Source organism: Somniosus microcephalus, chromosome 4 (genome assembly GCF_052327205.1).
Source record: "Somniosus microcephalus isolate GS21.2 chromosome 4, FLI_Smic_1.0, whole genome shotgun sequence".
In the NCBI taxonomy this organism is placed as follows: Eukaryota; Metazoa; Chordata; class Chondrichthyes; order Squaliformes; family Somniosidae; genus Somniosus; species Somniosus microcephalus.
Window position 1 is genome coordinate 326637954 of NC_140990.1, and position 19540 is coordinate 326657493.

At 45.9% G+C, this 19540-nt stretch overlaps 1 protein-coding gene across 1 annotated transcript in view; it reads right to left on the reverse strand.

Moving 5' to 3' along the window:
- LOC147120678 (contactin-associated protein-like 5) overlaps positions 1-19540 on the reverse strand; it is a 1541569-nt gene that overhangs the window by 62091 nt on the left and 1459938 nt on the right. Inside the window, exon 22 of the mRNA XM_085986862.1 lies at positions 14972-15190. Within this exon, the coding sequence (XP_085842988.1) occupies positions 14972-15190 (219 nt within the window). The remainder of the gene's footprint in view (positions 1-14971; positions 15191-19540) is intronic.

The window sequence follows — 19540 nt, forward strand, 5'->3', positions numbered from 1 at the left end:
CCAGTGTTGGGATATTTTTAGTGTCCTCTACTGTAAAGACTGATACAAATATTTGTTCAGCGTCTTTGCCATCTCCATGTTCCCCATCAGTAGTTTCCCGGTCCCATCCTCTAAGGGACCAACGTTCACTTTAGCCACCCTTTTTCTTTTTATATAGCTGTAGAAACTCTTGCTATCTGTTTTTATATTTTTTGCTAGTTTACTTTCATAATCTATCTTCCCTTTCTTAATTAATCTTTTAGTTATTGTTTGCTGTCTTTTAAATGCTTCCCAATCTTCTATCCTCCCACTAGATTTGGCTACTTTATATGCCCTTGTTTTCAGTCGGATACTATCCTTTATTACTTTACTAAGCCACGGATGGCTGTCTTTTCTTTTACTCCCCTTTTTCCTCAGTGGAATATATTTATCTTGAAAGATGTGAAATATCTCCCTGAATGTAGACCACTGCTCTTGTACCGTCTTACACCTTAATCTGTTTTCCCAGTCCACTTTAGTCAATTCTACTCTCATACCTTCATAGTCTCCTTTATTTAAGCTCAGTATGCTGGTTTGAGATCCAACTCTCTCACCCTCAAACTGAATTTGGAATTCAACCATATTATGGTCACTCATTCCAAGGGGATCCTTTACTAGGACATTTTTTATTAATCCTGTTTCATTACACAGGACCAGATCTAAGATTGCCTGCCCCCTGGTTCGTTCAGTTACATACTGCTCAAGGAACCCGTCCCTAATACACTCTATGAACACTTCCTCAAGGCTGCCATGCCCAATTTGATTAGTCGTCCAGTCAATATGAAAGTTAAAATCCCCCATGATTATAGCTGTTCCCTTATTACAAGCCCCAACTATTTCCTGATTTATACTCCGACCAACAGAGTTGCCACTGTTAGGAGGCCTATAGACTACACCCACTAGCAGCACGGTGGCATAGTGGTTAGCACTGTTGCCTCACAGCGCCAGGGACCCAGGTTCGAATCCGGCCTCGGGTGACTGTCTGTGTGGAGTTTGCACATTCTCCCCGTGTTTGCGTGGGTTTTCTCCGGGTGCTCCGGTTTCCTCCCACAGTCCAAAGATGTGCGGGTTAGGTTGATTGGCTATGATAAATTGACCCTTAGTGGTAGGGGGATTAAAATATGTGGGGTTACGGAGATAGGGTGGGATAGGTGTTGGTGTAGGGGTTACGGGGATCGGGTGGGATATGTGTCAGTGCAGGCTCGATGGGCCGAAATGGCCTCTATCTGCACTGTGGGGTTTCTGCGATAGTGACTTTTTCCCCTTCTTATTCCTTATCTCCACCCAAACTATTTCACTATCCTGATCCTTTGACCCAATATCATTTCTGACTATTGCAGTGATTCCATCCTTGATTAACATATCAACCCCACCTCCCTTTCCTTCCTGTCTGTCCTTCCTAATTGTCAAATACCCTTGTATGTTTAGTTCCCAGTCATGATTATCTTGCAGCCATGTTTCCGTAATGGCCACCAGATCATACCCATGTGTAGTTATTTGCACCGTCAACTCGTCAATTTTGTTACGAATGCTGCGTGCATTCAGATAAAGAACTTTCAAATATGTTTTCTGACAATTTATTCCTGCTTTTACCCCTTTTACTACTTTACCTTTATCATTATACATTCTGTCCCTTCCTGACATGCTCTGGTTTTTAATTCCCCCACGGCTACCTTGCTCTATTGCCTTCTCTGCTGTCATTTTTATTTTTTGCTCTCTTAAAACCTCCCCCCCACTAATTAGTTTAAATCCCTCTCTACAGCCCTAGTTATTCGATTCACCAGGACTCTAGTCCCAGCACTGGCCAAGTGAAGTCCGTCCCAACGGAACAGCTCTCTCCTGTCCCAGTACTGATGCCAGTGTCCCAGGAAGCAAAACCCATTTTTCCCACACCAGGCTTTGAGCCACGTATTTAACTCTCTAATTTTATTTACCCTAGCCAAATTTGCACGTGGCTCAGGTAGTGATCCAGAGATTATTACCCTTGTGGTTCTGCTTTTTATTTTGGCCCCTAGCTGCTCAAACTCCCTCAGCAGAACCTCCTTCCTTGTCCTATCTATGTCGTTGGTACCAACATGGACCACGACAACTGGATCCTCCCCCTCCCACTCCAAGTTTCTCTCCAGCCCAGAGGAGATGTCCTTAACCCTGGCACCGGGCAGGCAACACAGCCTTCGGGACTCTCGCTCTCGGCTGCAAAGAACTCTATCTATCCCCCTAACGATACTATCCCCTACCACTACAACATTTCTTTTATCTCCCCCCACTTGAATGGACCCCCGCTCCACGGTGCTGTGGCCGGGTTGCTCATCCTCCCCGCAGTCCCCGTTCCCATCCTCACAGGGAGTAAGAGCCTCAAACCTGTTGGACAAGAGCAAGGGCTGCGGCTCCTCCAACACTACCTCCTGGATCCCCATACCTGCCTCACTTCTAGTCACACCATCCTGACCCTGGCCAATAGAAGGTAGTCAAAGCCAGACGAGATGGTAATAGGCTGAGATTAGGTGTGAAGTGTACTGGCAGGGCAAGAGATAGCTGCCAGGTGGGAGAGTGAAACAAAAGGAAAGGGTGGGGGGGGGGGGGAAGGAGTGGAAAAATTACAGGTAAAAAATTAATAGGGGCTGAGGTTATGATCTGAAATTGTTGAACTCGATATTGAGTCCGGAAGGCTGCAAAGTGCCTAATCGGAAGATGAGGTGCTGTTCCTCGAGTTTACGTTGAGCTTCCGTGGAACAATACAAGAGGCCAAGGACGGTGAGGTCCGAGTGGGAATGGAGCGGTGAATTAAAATGACAGGCGACCGGAAGCTCGGGGTCACCCTTACGGACTGAACGGAGGTGTTCCGCAAAGCGGTCACCCAATCTGCGTTTGGTCTACCCAATGTAGAGGAGACCGCATTGTGAGCAGCGAATACAGTATACTAAATTGCGAGAAGTACAAGTAAATCGCTGTTTCACCTGGAAGGGGTCCTGGACAGTGGGAAGGGGGGAGGTATAGGGGCAGGTGTTACATCTCCTCCGCTTGCACGGGAAGGTGCCAGGCGAAGGGGAAGGGCTGTTTGGGGTGACAGAGGAGTGGACTAGGGTGTCTCGGAGGGAGCGGTCCCTACGAAATGCTGAAAGGGGAGGGGAGGGGAAGATACGTTTGGTGGTGGGATCACTTTGGAGGTTGCGGAAATGCTGGAGGATGATCCGTTGAATGTGGAGGCTGGTGGGGTGAAAGGTGAGGACAAGGGGAACCCTATCGTGGTTCCGGGAGGGAGGGGCAGGGGTGAGGGCAGAAGTGCGGGAGATAGAACTGACACGGTCGAGGGCAGTGTCAACCATGGTAGAGGGGAATCCTCGGTTGTGGAAAAAGAAAGACATGTCTGAAGCACTGGTGTGGAAGGTGGCATCGTCGGAGCAGATGCGGCGGAGATGGAGAAACTGGGAGAATGGAATAGAGGAGGCAGGGTGGGAGGAAGTGTAGTCCAGGTAGCTGTGGGAGTCAGTGGGCTTGTAGTGAATATTGGTCGATAACCTATCCCCAGAGATGGAGACGGAGAAGTCGAGGAAGGGAAGGGAAGAGTCAGAGATGGACCATGTGAAGGTGAGGGAAGGGTGGAAATTGGAGGCAAAGTGAATTAAATTGTCTAGTTCGGGGCAAGAGCAGGAAACGGCACCGATACAGTCATCAATGTATCGGAAAAAGAGGTGAGGGAGGGGACCCGAGTAGGACTGGAACAAAGATTGTTCCACATAGCCCACAAAAAGGCAGGCATAGCTAGGACCCATGCGGGTACCCATGGCAACACCTTTGATTTGGAGGAAGTGAGTGGAGTTAAAGGAGAAGTTGTTCAATGTGAGAACAAGTTCAGCCAGGCGGAGGAGGGTGGTGGTGGATGGGGACTGGTCGGGCCTCTGTTCAAGGAAGAAGCGGAGCGCCCTCAGGCCATCCTGGTGGGGGATGGAGGTGTAGAGGGATTGTACGTCCATGGTGAAAAGGAAGCGGTTGGGGCCAGGAAACTGGAAACTGTTAAAGTGGCGGAGGGCGTCCGAAGAGTTGCGGATGTAGGTGGGAAGGGACTGGACAAGGGGAGAAAAGATAGAGTCAAGATAGGAAGAGATAAGTTCCGTGGGGCAAGAACAGGCTGAAACGATGGGTCTACCAGGGCAGTCCTGTTTGTGGATCTTGGGAAGGAGGTAGAAGCGGGCTGTGCGGGGTTGGGGAACTATGAGGTTGGTGGCAGCGGGGGGAAGATCTCCAGAGGAGATGAGGTCAGTGACAGTCTTGGAAACGGTGGTTTGATGTTCAGTAGTGGGGTCATGGTCCAGGTGGAGGTAGGAGGAGGTGTCGGAGAGTTGCCGTTCAGCTTCCGCTAGGTAGAGGTCAGTTCGCCAAACAACAACAGCACCACCCTTGCCAGCGGGTTTAATGACAATGTCAGGGTTGGATCTAAGAGAATGGAGTGCTGCAAGTTCAAAGGGAGGTAGGTTGGAGTGAGTGAGGGGAGCAGAGAAATGGAGACGGCCGATGTCACGGTGGCAGTTAGCGATGAAAAGATCTAGAGAGGGTAAGAGGCCAGGGGGAGGGGTCCAGGTAGAACGGGAATTCTGCAAGCGGGAGAAAGGGTCAGTTGTGCGGGGGGAAGACTCCTGGCCAAAGAAGTGGGCATGGAGGCGAAGGCGGTGGAAAAAGAGCTCAACATCGTGCCGAGCTCAAAATTCATTGAGGTGGGGGCGTAAGGGGATGAAGCTCAGGCCTTTGCTGAGGACTGATCATTCGGGGTCAGAGAGTGGAAGGTCAGAGGGGACTGGCTCACCCCTTGCCCCAGATGTGGCAGCATGGGGCTGCTCCCAAATTCTGATGGCCCCACATGGGGCAGATGCCCAGGGAGCGCTGTAAACGATGAGGGCAGTCACCCCTTTTATGCCCCTAGCCCCAGGATTTTGGCTTGGGCTGTCATCCAGGAAGAACGATGGGTGGAAATCTCATCCCACCACATTCTCAGCAGCGCAGCTGTCCAACCAGAATTCCGCGGCTCATTCGGCAACATCAGACGTATAGATACAATTCACTGAAACATTGAATACGTGCACACAGAGCTTGCAATTTGAGTCTGAGAGTACTCTGAATTGTAAGAGACAAACAAGATCAATCTAGGTATCATGTAAACAGCCCGATGTCAAGTTTACACGGAGGCAGGAAGATAGCCATGACTGATGAAGCAGAACGATAGATAAAGAAATGAAAGCAAGCCTGCAGAAAAAGGTTAATAATAGACGAAAAGCTAAAAGATGATTGTAGAAAATGTTAAGAGGTTAAAAAAAACAATATATTAAAATTTAGAGATACAGGAGGAAAAGAATCCAAGGAGGTGCATATATCTGCTTTAGTTCTTAAAATGAACGTATTTAAGGTAAGGGTTGAAATAGTATTGTACGATATTAATCATAAATATATTAAAGTATGGCTATGAAACTCCTCTGCTTGCTACATAAACAAAGCTGTTTAAAATAAATGAATTAAGGCCTCTTATAAAAGGGAGGGCAGAGGAATTTGATATAAATGCGATAATCGACTTGCTACTACTGTCGTACAGGGTAACCTCAAACCAAAAGAGCATGAGGGAAGATGAGGAGAATGTTTTTTCACGCAGGGAGTTGTTACGATCTGGAATGCACTGCCTGAAAGGGCGATGGAAGCAGACTCAATGTTAACTTTCAAAAGGGAATTGGATAAATACTTGAACAGGAAAAATTTTCAAAGGGCGGGTGCGGGGGAGGTTGGGCGAAAGAAGACAGAAAGACTTGGATTTTTTCTACAGCGCCTTTCACGACCTCAGAACATCCCAAAGCGCTTTACAGCCAATTAAGTATTTTTGAAGTGTAGTCACTGTTGTAATGTAGGAAACGTGGCAGCCAGTTTGCGCACAGCAAGCTCCCAAAAACAGCAATGTGATAATGACCAGGTCATCTGTTTAGTGACATTGACTGAGGGATAAATATTGGCTGCAAAGTAGTGCCATGGGATCTTTTACATCCACCTGAGAGGGCAGATCTTTCAAGTCTCATCTGAAAGACGGCACCTCCGACAGTGCAGCACTCCCTCAGCACTGCACTGGAAAGAGCCAGCACAAGCACGATGGGCCAAACAGCCTCCTTGTGCACTGTAAGATTCTAGGAGCTTTTAGAAGTAATATGAAGGCTAATGCCCTAAATGGGTGCTCCCAGCGAGGAGAGGCATTCGTTGTGAGAGCAGATTGAAAAATCTCAAGCCTGCAGACCACGAATTTCCATCCATTTAAGTGAATGGACGGAAAAATAAGGTGCTGTAGACTCAATCCCTCGACGGTGCTGGCTTGCGGCTGCTGCTGCTGTTTCACTGGAGCTCCTGAATGGGTTCTCAGGCCCATAAACTGATGAAAAAGAAACAATGGAAAGTACAGGTACATACTAGGGCCAAACAGTGCACAACCATTTATTTACAGGTTAACTATAACAAAATAAGGAACATTCTTATAGGTGGTAAACACAAAATAAATAAGAATTCTTAAAATAGAACTGTGCATTTTTTTTCAATGTGGGTTTTAAGTATTCTGTGTGATCACAATACATTCATGATATTTTTGTTAGTGTGATTCTAGTGCTAATAAAAACCTATTCTATCTTGAAATTACAGCATTGCATAAGTATCTTTTCTTTAAAATGATCAGGTACCCTTGAAATTGAAATCTCCCGAATTCTTCACGCTTTCTCTCACTTATCGAGGCTCTATAATTGAGCAATGATGGAGAATATTGCCAAAAAAATCTGCAGAGAAAGCTAATTCTTATCCTCCCAGTTTCACAGTGCCAGTTACGCTAAGCAAAGTCAGCAAAACATTTAAAGGGGAAGGCAAGGTGAAGGGAACGCCTTTTGTTCAAAGTACTGAAGGAAAGTATTGATACATAGTAATGACTTGGACTTGGGTGTACAGGGCATAATTTCAAAATTTGCAGATGACACAAAACTTGGAAGTATAGTAAACAGTGAGGAAGATAGCGATAGGCTTCAGGAGGACATAGAGAGGCTGGTGGAATGGGCAGACACGTGGCAGATGAAATTTAGCGCAGAAAAATGATACATTTTTGTAGAAAGAATGAAGAGAGGAAATATAAACTAAAAGGTACAATCCTAAAGTGGGGTGCATTAACAGAGAGACCTAGGGGTATATGTGCACAAATCATTGAAGGTGGCAGGGCAGGTTGAGAAAGCAGTTAAAAAAGCTTACGGGATCCTGGACTTCATGAATAGAGGCATTGGGCAGGATTTTCATTGGCCCGTGGAGGCGGAATTGGAGGCGTGTGGGGGTTTAAAATCCTGAAATCAGGGGTCCTGAACCCATCCCGCCCCCAACCCGCCTCCATGCCAGTTTCAAAGGAGGCAGGTACCCGGCCCACACTGGGACCCACCTCCCTGAGGCGGGAAGGGGAATAGTGCCAATTACCTACCTGTTAACAGGCAGTTTTTAGCCTAATCTCTATTTTTAATGTTGAAGTGTGGGATTCCTGACGGCTCCAAACCACGCCAAGTTACAGGACCGTCGGGATGAAGGGCTTGGAGGGGTCGAGATGTCCGGTGTTCAGGTGAGTGATGGGTGCATGAGTGCAAAGGTAAGTGTGTTTGGTGTGTGTAAAGTGTTTAAATAAGTTTTACATACCTTTACTTACCTTTACAGCCTTTCTTCCTTCAGGTCTTGGGAGTCCCTCATCTCACCGGCACAGAAAGCAAAATGGCTGTGAGCTGTCAAAAATTGCAGCATTCAGCTTTCTGTTCTGGGGAGATCTCTAAATCATCCTGAGAGGAAGGAATTAACTTGGAATACAGATTGTCAGTGTTTGACAGCTTCAACCAGCTGTGAAACACTGATATTTCATCTGTCAAAAGGTCTTGACAGATGAAATATCAATCTGTGACGTCACCTGTTGCTGGGCAGGCTCAACAAGGTCAATCAAGTCAAAATCACGTGGATTGGCTAGAACTCGATGGAGGCGGGACTACAACCCCGAAATTTGTAGTCCTGCCTCCTACCCGACTCCTCAATGAAAATCCAGCCCATAGAGTCAAAAGTGTAGAAATTATGATGAACCTGCATAAAACACTGGTTCGACCTCAACTGGAGTATTGTGTCCAATTCTGGGCACCACACTTTAGGAAGGATGTGAAGGCCTTAGAGAGGGTGCAGAAAAGATTTACCAGAATGATTCCAGGGATGAGGGAATTCAGTTACGTGGATAGACTGGAGAAGCTGGGGTTGTTCTCCTTAGAGCAGAGGAGGTTGAGAGGAGATTTGATAGAGGTGTTCAAAATCATGAGGGGTCTGGACAGAGTAGATAGAGAGAAACTGTTCCCATTGGCGGAAGGGTCGAGAACCAGAGGACACAGATTTCAGGTGATTGGCAAAAGAACCAAAGGCGACATGAGGAAAAACTTTTTTATACAGCGAGTGGTTAGGATCTGGAATGCACTGCCTGAAAGGGTGGGGGAGGCAGATTCAATCGTGGCTTTCAAAAGGGAATTGGAAAAGTATCTGAAGGAAAAACATTTTCAGGGCTACGGGGAAAGGGTGGGAGAGTGGAACTAGCTGAAGTGCTGTTGCAGAGAGCCGGCACGGGCTCGACGGGCCAAATGGCCTTCTTTCGTGCTGTAGCCATTCTATGATTCTATGAAAACAGCAAAAATAAAATTATTTGACTTTTTTTTAAAAAAACATCTATTTTCTTACTGGCTTGGGCACAGCTGAGGTCGGCATTTGCTTCCTACTAGGCTTCTCCGTGATGACACCGGCGGTCCATTGCCAACAATGTAGGCCAAGCCTTGGGCAGGTTGGGGATCTGCACTGGAGTCAAGGGCCCTTGGAAACCGTGTGAACACTGGGGATGCTAAGTGTCCAGCCAGTAGAGTGATTCCAAGGGATTGGATGGTTGTGGAACAGTTCTCACACCATTGGCATTGTATGCTCTGGGATGGATGAAGCAGCTTCCCATCGGTGATATCACAGAGCACCCCAGCGGGGACATACAACAAAACCCTTCCGCACTTCATTTAGTCTTTACTTCTTAAGGCCTTTTTTTAGTCTTTTTGCATTTGCTTGCGTTGTCCTTTTTGGTTCTCTCCCTTTTCTTGACCACCCTCCAAACTTTGCTGATCAATAAAGACTCCACCAAATCTAGTTCAATGAATTGCAGTTCCTTTCTCTGTGTTAGTATGTCATCTGTCTGATCCTGCCCTGTTCAGATGTAGCTGGTCTCTTCTGTTTTGTATTTCCCCCAAAGCATTTCTAAAACTAATACTCCTAGACTGGTACCAACTAGCCATCTACTCATGTACTCCCATCATCATGTGTGTGATGAACCCAGGATTGCACAGCTTTACAGATCCTCGCCTGCCATTTCCTAGTAATGTGCTTAAACCAACCTGTGCCACCATCGACTCCACTCCCATTCTCGGCATCAATCCATCCAGCTTCTCCTCCGTATCGGTAACTTTAACTCACTGGTGGACAAATTCCCAGCCACAAAAGTGACTGTCCAGAACACACACCTTTGAATCTACCCTGCTACATTTTGCCTTTATCTCATCACACCTTTACCCCTTTATAGTAATCTGGGATGTTATGATTAAGGTTATCCACCAGGTGGTGCTGTAGCTAGTGCTGCCACTAGTTAAGGTCAGGGGGTTGCTTCCTGTCAAGGTCAGCAAAGGTGGAATGCCAGGATGCAGGATGCAGGCCTGTATGTTTGCTACGCAGTTGTTAATGAAGTATACAGACTAATTCTAATATCTCGCCTATTCGAGTTCTTGCTTCACTACATGGATTTATCACATTTGGCGAAGAGGTAAAAGGACACTGCATGAAAAAGTGAAGGCTGCCGGGACTTTTAAAGAACAAACTCATGAGCTAAAGTTAGCTGCAAATTGGACAGAAGCATGGCTGCCACGATCGGAACGGTCTCCGCTTTTGATATTCAAGCACAAACCTGGGAGGAATACTGTGAAGTGTTGGGTTATTTCTTCGAAGCAAATGAAATAAATGATGCCGGAAAAAGGAAAGCCATTCTGCTTAGTTCGGTGGGAAGCCAAACCTACAGTTTGATGAAGAATCTGCTCAGTCCTGAAAAGCCTGGAGACAAATCAATTGTTGAATTAGTGGCCTTGCTCAAAGAACATTTCAACCCCAAGCCTAGTGAGATTGTACACTTCAAGTTTAATTCAAGGAACAGAAAAGAGGAAGAGAGTGTAATGGACTATGTAGCGGTGTTGCATAAATTGGCACAAGATTGCAATTATGGGAACAACCTGAAGGAAATGCTGAGAGATAGGCTAGTTTGCGGAATAATGGACGACCGAATGCAGCGTAGATTATTATCCGAGACTGGGCTTACTTATGAAAAAGCTTTGGAACTTGCTCAAGCCATAGAGACAGTGAACCGAGATGTAAAAGCAATACAGGGTTCAGACAGGGCTAATGCTAAGCAAGTTGCAGGTCAGGTTATTGTGCACAAGTTAAACGTGTGTCAGAAACCACAACGTGAGCATGTGAAGGCATGTTATAGATGCAAGGGCGATCACCTGGCGAGTGAATGCTGGTTTCTGGAGGGAAAGTGCCACAAGTGTGGGAAACAAGGGCACATTAAACGAGCATGCAGGGCAAAATCACCCCTGGAGGAATCCAAACCAAAAGGGGGAGGAAAGCAAAACCAAGGAAGAGAAGTGAAAAAACATGGAGCACACCACATCAGCGGGGCAGCTGAGGAAGAAGAGGACATGTTCATAATGTATAGCATGTTAGAGAATATTCCAAAAGTGGCTCCTATCACATTGCAACTGACAGTAAATGACTCTAATGTGAACTTTGAAGTTGATACAGGGTGCGGTATAACCATAATGAACAAGGCAGAGTACTCAAAATTGTGGAACCGTGCAAAAGTTCCAGAGTTAAAGTCTTGCTCTCTGCATCTTAAAGCATATACAGGTGAACGAGTAGCGACATTAGGTGCAGCTAATGTGACTGTGCAGCACAGGGACACAGTGAAACAGCTACCTGTAGTTATAGTATCGGGTACCGGACCAAACCTGTTAGGTCGGGGCTGGATAAAAGAACTTCAATTAGACTGGGGAGCAGTAAATCAAATAGATGAGGGCAAACAGTTGACTTTGCAAGAAGTGTTGAGTGAACATGAGAATGTGTTCAAGGAGGAACTTGGCACATTTAATGGCCCCCCAGCTAAGATTTATGTAGACAAGGAGGCACTGCCAAGGTTTTTTAAACAACGACCTGTGCCGTATGCCATGAAACCAAAGGCAGAGGGTGAGCTTGACCGTCTATTGAGAGAGAACATACTGGAGCCAGTGAAATGTTCAGAATGGGCAGCTCCCATAGTACCTGTTTTAAAACCGAACAATTCGGTAAGACTCTGGAGATTATAAATTGACAGTCAATCGGGTGTCCAAATTAGAGCAGTATCCTATTCCGAAAATAGAGGGTCTCTTTGCAAACCTGGCTGGAGGAAAGAAATTCACAAAGTTGGATATGAGTCATGCATACTTGCAGATTACACTGGATGACGAATCAAAGAAGTATGTCACCATAAATACACACAAGGGCTTGTTTACATATAACCGCTTACCATTTGGTGTCTCATCTAGTCCGGCTATCTTCCAGAGGACAATCAAAGGTGTACTGCAAGGGATTCCGCATGTTTCCATCTATCTGGATGACATTCTGGTGACGGGAGGAACCGATCAGGAGCATCTGAGCACTCTGCGGGAGGTACTACAGAGATTGGAGAGGGCAGGGTTATGGCTCAAGAGGAGTAAGTGCACTTTCCTGGGGAATGAGGCAGTGTTCCTGGGACACAGAGTGGACGCCACCGGGCTCCATCCAATCAAGGAGAAGGTACAAGCACTGCAGGACGCCCCTGCTCCTACCAATGTGGCTGAGTTAAAAGCTTACCTGGGACTGCTGAACTATTATAACAGGTTTTTACCAAACTTGTCAACAGTGTTAGCACCGCTTCACAAACTACTGCGCAAGGAGACACAGTGGCAGTGGGGAGAGGAGCAGGGGGTTTTGTTTGAACAGTCCAAGAAACTGTTGCTGTCGTCGGATGTGCTGGTTCACTACAATGCAGAGAAAGACATCATTCTCTCTTGTGATGCTTCACCTTACGGGGTGGGGGCAGTTCTTTCACACCGCATGGAAGATGGAATTGAAAGACCAATAGGGTTAATGTCTCGAACTCTAACACCAGCGGAAAAAACTATTCCCAGTTAGATAAAGAGGGGTCAGCAGTAATGTTTGGGTTACAGAGGTTCCACAAGTACATATATGGCAGGAAGTTCACCATATGCACCGATCATAAACCTCTTATCTCTCTTTTCAATGAAATGAAAGCAGTTCCACAGATGGTGTCACCCCGGATCCAGAGGTGGGCAGTAACATTGAGGGCATATGAGTATGTCATCGTCTACAAGGCGGGCAAGTACCATGGGAATTCAGATGCCTTGAGCCGTCTTCCACTGCCTGGCACAGCTATCCTTGCAGCTCCAGAGGACAGAGTTTTGATGTTGGAGGACACTGACACGGCACTTGCGACTGCAGAGCAAGTAAGAACATGGACAGATAAAGATCCAGTACTGTCTAGAGTTTGAGAATATGTGGTGAGGGGATGGCCACAACATCCGGAAGGGGCTGACTTCATACCCTACAGTGTCAGGAAAACAGAGCTGAGTGTGCAGGATGGTTGCGTGTTGTGGGGAGCATGAGTGATTATTCCACAGCCAGCATGACAGTCTATCCTAGAGCAACTACATCAGTGTCATCCTGGGGTCTCGCGTATGAAAGCCTTGGCTAGGAGTTACTTGTGGTGGCCAAAGCTAGATGAGGAGATAGAAAATCTAGTCAAGACATGCAGCACTTGTCAGGTACACAGGAAGGCACCAGCAGAGGCTCCTCTCCACCCCTGGGAGTGGCCGGATAAACCATGGAGAAGATTGCACTTAGATTATGCGGGTCCATTCATGGGGAAGATGTTCCTCATAATCATTGATGCACATTCCAAATGGATGGCTGTTTATCCTGTTAATTCTGCTTCCTCCACTACTACTATAGACTGCCTGCGTCAGAGCTTCAGTAATCAAGGGCTACCGGAGATCGTGGTAAGTGACAATGCCACTTGTTTTGTGAGTACAGAGACAAAAGGATTCATGAGAAAAAAATGGCATAGTGCAGGTGACCTCGGCTCCATATCATCCGTCCTCGAATGGACTTGCGGAGAGAGCCGTACAAACATTTAAAGAGATGATGAAAAAAGTGCAGAAGGGAGTTTAGCAGCCAAAGTGTCACGGGTTCTGTTCAGCTATAGAATAACACCTCAATCCACCACAGGACTCTCTCCTGCTGAGATGTTATTAGGTCGTAGACTACGCTCCACTCTTGACCTTGTCCCCCCAGACCTAAAAAGGAAAATGGAAAACAGACAAAACAAACAAAAAGAGAACCATGACAAAAGAACAAGGAGCCGAAGTTTTGGAGAAGGAGATGCGGTCCTTACCAGGAATTTCAGTTATGGACCAAAGTGGATTCCTGGCTTCATAGACTCAATGACAGGTCCAGTATCATACAAGGTCATGTTGGGTGATGGTAGGGTAGTACGCAGACATGTAGATCAGATACTTACCAGACAAGGGGAAAATAAAATTGAGGTTCCAGATGCAATGGCTGAGGACAGGGTTGCCCCCAGTTATCCAAGTGCATCTGTGGTGCCACCACCATGGACAGAGACAATTCCACAGGAACCTATTCATCAAGAGGAAACCATCGTTGCAGAGTCAGATACTCTGAGCACTGCTCAGGAGCAGCTGGTGGCTTCACCACAAACAAGCAGGGACTTTACTGTTAGATGTTCACAAAGGACTCGCAAGCCACCAGGGAGATTGATACTGACCTGTTAGATTCGTCAAGTATGGAACATAGTGAATGGAGACTTCTTATGTGACCCTTAGGAATGGTTGGTTGTTAAGAAATTCATACTGAAATCTTAAGGGGGGAGGAATATAGTAATCTGGGATGTTATGATTAAGGTTATCCACCAGGTGGTGGTGTAGCTAGTGCTGCCACTAGTTGACAGGAAGCAACCCCCTGACCTTAAGTTCAGCAAAGGTGGAATGCCAGGATGCAGGCCTATATGTTTGCTACGCAGTTGTTAATAAAGTATACAGACTAATTCTAATATCTCGCCTCTTTGAGTTCTTGCTTCACTACATGGATTTATCACACCCTTGTTTCAATAAATTTCCCTGACTTTTTCTCAATTTCTCCTTCCTGTTGCTGAATGACTCCATTAATGTTATCAAATGATCCAAATGTTTGCAGCACCCTGGCCTTTCTCCAACAATGCCTTCCTAACGCGCTCCTTCTACCCTTCCTCAGGCTGTTTCCTGCCCTCCACTGCCTCTCCTCGCCAGTCTAAAGCCACGTACTGACTCTGGCCAATTCCCTTGAGTTTATTATAGGTGCTGTCTCATGTGGCGCTTCTCTAGCTTAGGCTGCGGGAGAACGATGTCTGCGCGTTGGATGCCCACATTTACATTGTTAAAACTGGCCTCCATTATCCTCAATGGCAGAACTGTAGACACATAAGAATGTGATTTTTTTTTAAACAAAAGCTATATTTGACCAAGTGTGCATGATAGTAAGGATATAGCGGAGCAGGGGGACATCTGGAAAATTGGACACACATTGGAATATTACATAGAATTTACAGCACAGAAACGGGCCATTTTTGTCCAACTGGTCTATGCCGGTGTTCATGCTCCACACGAGCCTTTTCCCACCTTATTTCATCTCACTCCATCAGCATAAACTTCCATTCTTTTTCCTCCCTCGTGTCCTTATCTAGCTTCCCCTTAATATATTAAAAATAAAGTACCTGTGAATGAAAGTGTTGTCGTCATGGCTACTGGTTCAGTCATCATTGAAGATCGACAGTCGGATTCAACCAAGTCTCCTTTCACAGTCACTGGGGCCGAGCTCAAATCACGTAGTCCCACCTTTAGTGGAGCTATCCAATTAAACTGGACCGAAGAGAGGCAGCCAACGAAACCCTGTACATTAGCGTTCAAAATCTCCTGGTCGAGATCACCAGTGTCTGCAAATGGAAAACAGCACAAGAAACGGTCATTGAGCATATTCGGCAAGAAGGTGGACAACCTTCTTGGACAAGGGCAGCAGGCACATGGGAACACCACCACCTCCAAGTTCCCCTCCAAATCACACACCATCCTGACTTGGAAGTATATCAGCCGATCCTTCATCGTCACTGGGTCAAAATCCTGGAACTCTCTCCCTAACAGCACTGTGGGAGTACCTTCAGCACACAGACTGCAGCGGTTCAAGAAGGCGGCTCACCACCACCTTCTCAAAGGCAACTAGGGATGGGCAATAAATGCTGGCCTTGCCAGCGACGCCCACATCCCATATACGAACAAAAAAAAACCTGGAGATGAAAAACTGCTTGGCTGACCAGTGATCCGGTTTCACTTAAAAAAACAGACCAAAGAACAGTCTGGCCTTTGTACTTCGGTAAAAATACCTTAATAAGGATGAAATGATCTAAAAACAAGGTTGATGTTACCCCAGGATTAGATCTTATTTTCCACACAGTGACCAGGAGAGAAACTGAAGCAACAGCTGGTTTCCAAATCTCCTTCGTACACTTGCAGCCATCACTGAAAACTGCCACTGGATGCTTGATCATCCCTGCTACTGTCAACAGGAACTAGACCATTCAGATGTTTGACTTAGCTCTGCCCCAGCTACTTGATTGTCTTTTTTTTAATGTTTCTCCTTGGATTATGAATCACTCTGTCATTGAAAGGATGTATAGACACTCTCTACACCTCTGGAACTGCTGCTGTTAAAGTAATCTTATTGTTATTATGGAAAATGTCAGCTTTTTTAATTAAACTTTATTGAATTTAACCTGTGGCGCGCTGCAAAATCGTCATACACGGGTCAATGAGATTAAAGGTGGCAATCTTGTCCAAACGCACATGTCAGTGCTGACTAGAGATGGGGTCAGGGGTGAGCTTATAATGGTCACAGCACAAGCTTTCCAATATTCTGCTCTGCCTCTGGAGCTGTACGTGTGCAGAGGACAGGAATTGCATGTTGGTAACGCAGAAGAGCTCTTCTGACGCATGGAATTGGGCACCAAGGGGGGGAGTGTTTGCCAGGGCGCACCTGGCAGCGGTGTTTGGGAATTTTTCTTGAAGTAGTATGGGTAGGGTTGCTGGACTGGGGTGCAGATCTCCCGGAACGGGGCCCGGATCTCCCAGGCGTTGCTGCTGAAACCTGATAAAACTTGAAGCAAAACATCGACAAATAACACAAGGGCTTGAGACATGAAAGCCATTCGTCCCATCAAGTGTTCTCCATCCAGCGGATGACACTAAATTAGGGGGAAGTAGTCAATACTGAGGAAGGCTGCAACAAGTTACCGGAAGACATTAATTAACTTGCAGAATCGGCATATAATTGGCAAATGAATTTCAACACAGATAAATGTGAGGTATTACATTTTAGTAGGAAGAATAGGGAGGTCATTTATCACTTGGAGGGTGCGAGTCTAGGTGGGGTAGAGGAACAAAGGGATCTGGGAGTACAAATACACAAATCACTAAAAGCAGCAACACAGGTTAACAAGGCCATAAAAAAAATGCAAACCAAGCACTAAGGTTTATTTCTAGAGAGATAGAATTGAAAAGTAGGGAAGTTATGCTAAACCTGTATCGAACGTTGGTTAGACCGCACTTGGAGTACTGTGTACAGTTCTGGTCACCATTTTATAAAAAGGATGTAGAGGCACTGGAGAGGGTGCAGAGAAGATTTAGAAGGATGATACCAGAAATGCGAGGGTTTACATATCAGGAAGGGATGAACAGGCTGTGTCTCTTTTCTGTTGAAAAGAGAAGGCTGAGGGGTGACCTAATAGAGGTCTTTAAAATTATGAAAGGTTTTGATAGAGTGGATACAGAGAGAATGTTTCCACTTGTGGGGAAGAAGAAAACTGAAGGCCATCAGTATAAGGTAGTCACCAAGAAATCAAATAGGGAATTCAGAAGAAACCCAGAGAGTGGTGAGAATGTGGAACTCGCTACCACAGGGAGTGGTTGAAGCGAATAGCAGAGATGCATTTAAGGGGAGGCTAGATAATCACATGAGGGAGAAGTGAATAGAGGGTTATGCTGATAGAGTTAGATGAGGAAAGACGGGAGGAGGTTCGAGTGGAGCATAAATGCTGGCATGGACTGGTTGGGCCGAATGGCCTGTTTTTGTGCCGTATATCCTATGTAATCCTCTCTAATCCAACAGCATTTCTTTTGCTACGTCTAGATCGTTTATCAATATTTAAAAAATGCTTATTATTGATGTATTTCTTAGAGATAACAAAAAAGAAATAAAACTGAACACAACAGGCCAGCGAGCATGTGCTAGAGGGTTAACATTCTGGGTGGAACCTTGCGTTAGAAGTGAGTTAGTGGAAAGAGAGAATTGAAAGACCATTGAATTTTAATCATTTGTTGTTGTTGTTTCTGAGTTTGGGCCTGACAAACCACGATGGGGCACATCCTGGCAGGAGCGGTGAGGTTTGCCCACCGTGACCCTCTGCTGCCGTCCCTGGGAGACCTGCCAGCGTCAGGTGGAGGTTCCTTGCTCAAATTCTCACCTAATTCCAGCTGGAGTATCGACTCATGTTCCCCTGTCCCCACTGAACCAGGCATCTGTCCTTTTTAAAAGATATAAATGTATTGAAGTCCATGTGTAATGGCACCAGTCTATTTAATAAGGTAACTGCTCTTAGTGGTGAAGCTGTAACCTCTTAAATTATGTTTTTCTCAACCTTCCTTTGCTTATAATCACGTCCTCTAATCCTCTTTACTTCATTTCAGCACAATTACCTTCTCTCAGCAATCAGTTAATTCCCTCGATTATGTAAAAGTCATGGCCTATGTTCCCATCATCTTTTCTCCAAAATTACATGGAATTATACAGCACAAACAGTCCATTGCCGGCGTTTATGCTCCACATGAGCCTACTCCCACCTTGCTTCATCTCACCCTATCAACATATACTTCTATTCCTTTCTCCCTCATGTACCTAAGTATCAGCCGTGGCTCAGTGGGTAGCACTCTCGCCTCCGAGTCAGAGGGTCGTGGGTTCATAGTCCCACTCCAGAGATCTGAGCACAAAATCTAGGCTGACACTCCAGTGCAGCACTGAAGGAGTGCTGCACTGTTGGAGGTGCCGTCCTTCGGATGAAACCGAGGCCTTTTCGGCCCTCTCAGGTGGATGTAAAAGATCCCAGATCCCATGGCACTATTCGAAGAAGAGCAGGGGATTACTCCTGTTGTCCTGGGGCTAATATTTATCTCTCAACCAACATCACTAAAACAGATGATCTGGTCATTATCACACCGCTGTCTGTCGGACCGTGCTGTGTACAAATTGGCTGTAAACTGCTTTGGGACTTCCTGAGGTCGGGAAAGACACTGTATAAAAGCAAGTTCTTTCTTTCTGACTGATCTAGCTTCCCTCAAAGTGCAGATTTAACTCCAGTTATCTCTCTTCTTTTGCCTGAATCCCAACACTAGCCTTGGCTGCCTCTTTTTAGACCTCTAGCAAAGCCTTTCTATCTTTCTGCAACTAAGGTGAGCAAACCTGGCTACCAGGCAGCGGCCAGTAGCGGACAGGTGGTCTCACCCAATTTAGTAGTGTGAGACATAGTTCCTGCGGCTATACCTTTCCAATCTACCATTTCCATTGGCAACTGTTGCCATACAGTGTGACAAAACTCTGAACATTGTCAACAAGCACACCCAAATGTTTCTATAACTCCACGTTGTTTAATTATGTTGCGTTACATGTGATAATCTTATTAGCTATGTTCCTTTTGATTTAAATTGCCTTATATTTCTCAATATTTGTTGTTGTCTAGATCTTTGAAACAACTGAAACCATCATCAGTTTGAACACCCCATTATTCAGGATAGTCCCGAAGTTGGCTTTATGTTCACATACATAAGAACATAAGAAATAAGAGCAGGAATCGGCCATACGGCCATACGGCCCCTCGAGCCTGCTCCGCCATTCATTAAAATCATGGCTGATCATCGACCTCAGCTCCACTTTCCCGCCCGATCTCCATATCCCTTGATTCCCCTCGAGTCCAAAAATCTATCTATCTCAACCTTGAATATACTCAAAGACTCAGCATTCACAGCCCTCTGGGGCAGAGAATTCCAAAGATTCACCACCCTCTGAGTGAAGAAATTTCTCCTAATCTCAGTCTTAAATGGCCGACCCCTTATCCTGAGGCTATGCCCCCTAGTTCGAGACACTCCAGCCAGGGGAAACAACCTCTCAGCATCTACCCTGTCAATCCCCTTCAGAATCTTGGATCTTTGTTCTCCCAAAGATATACCTGATGACAAGGCAC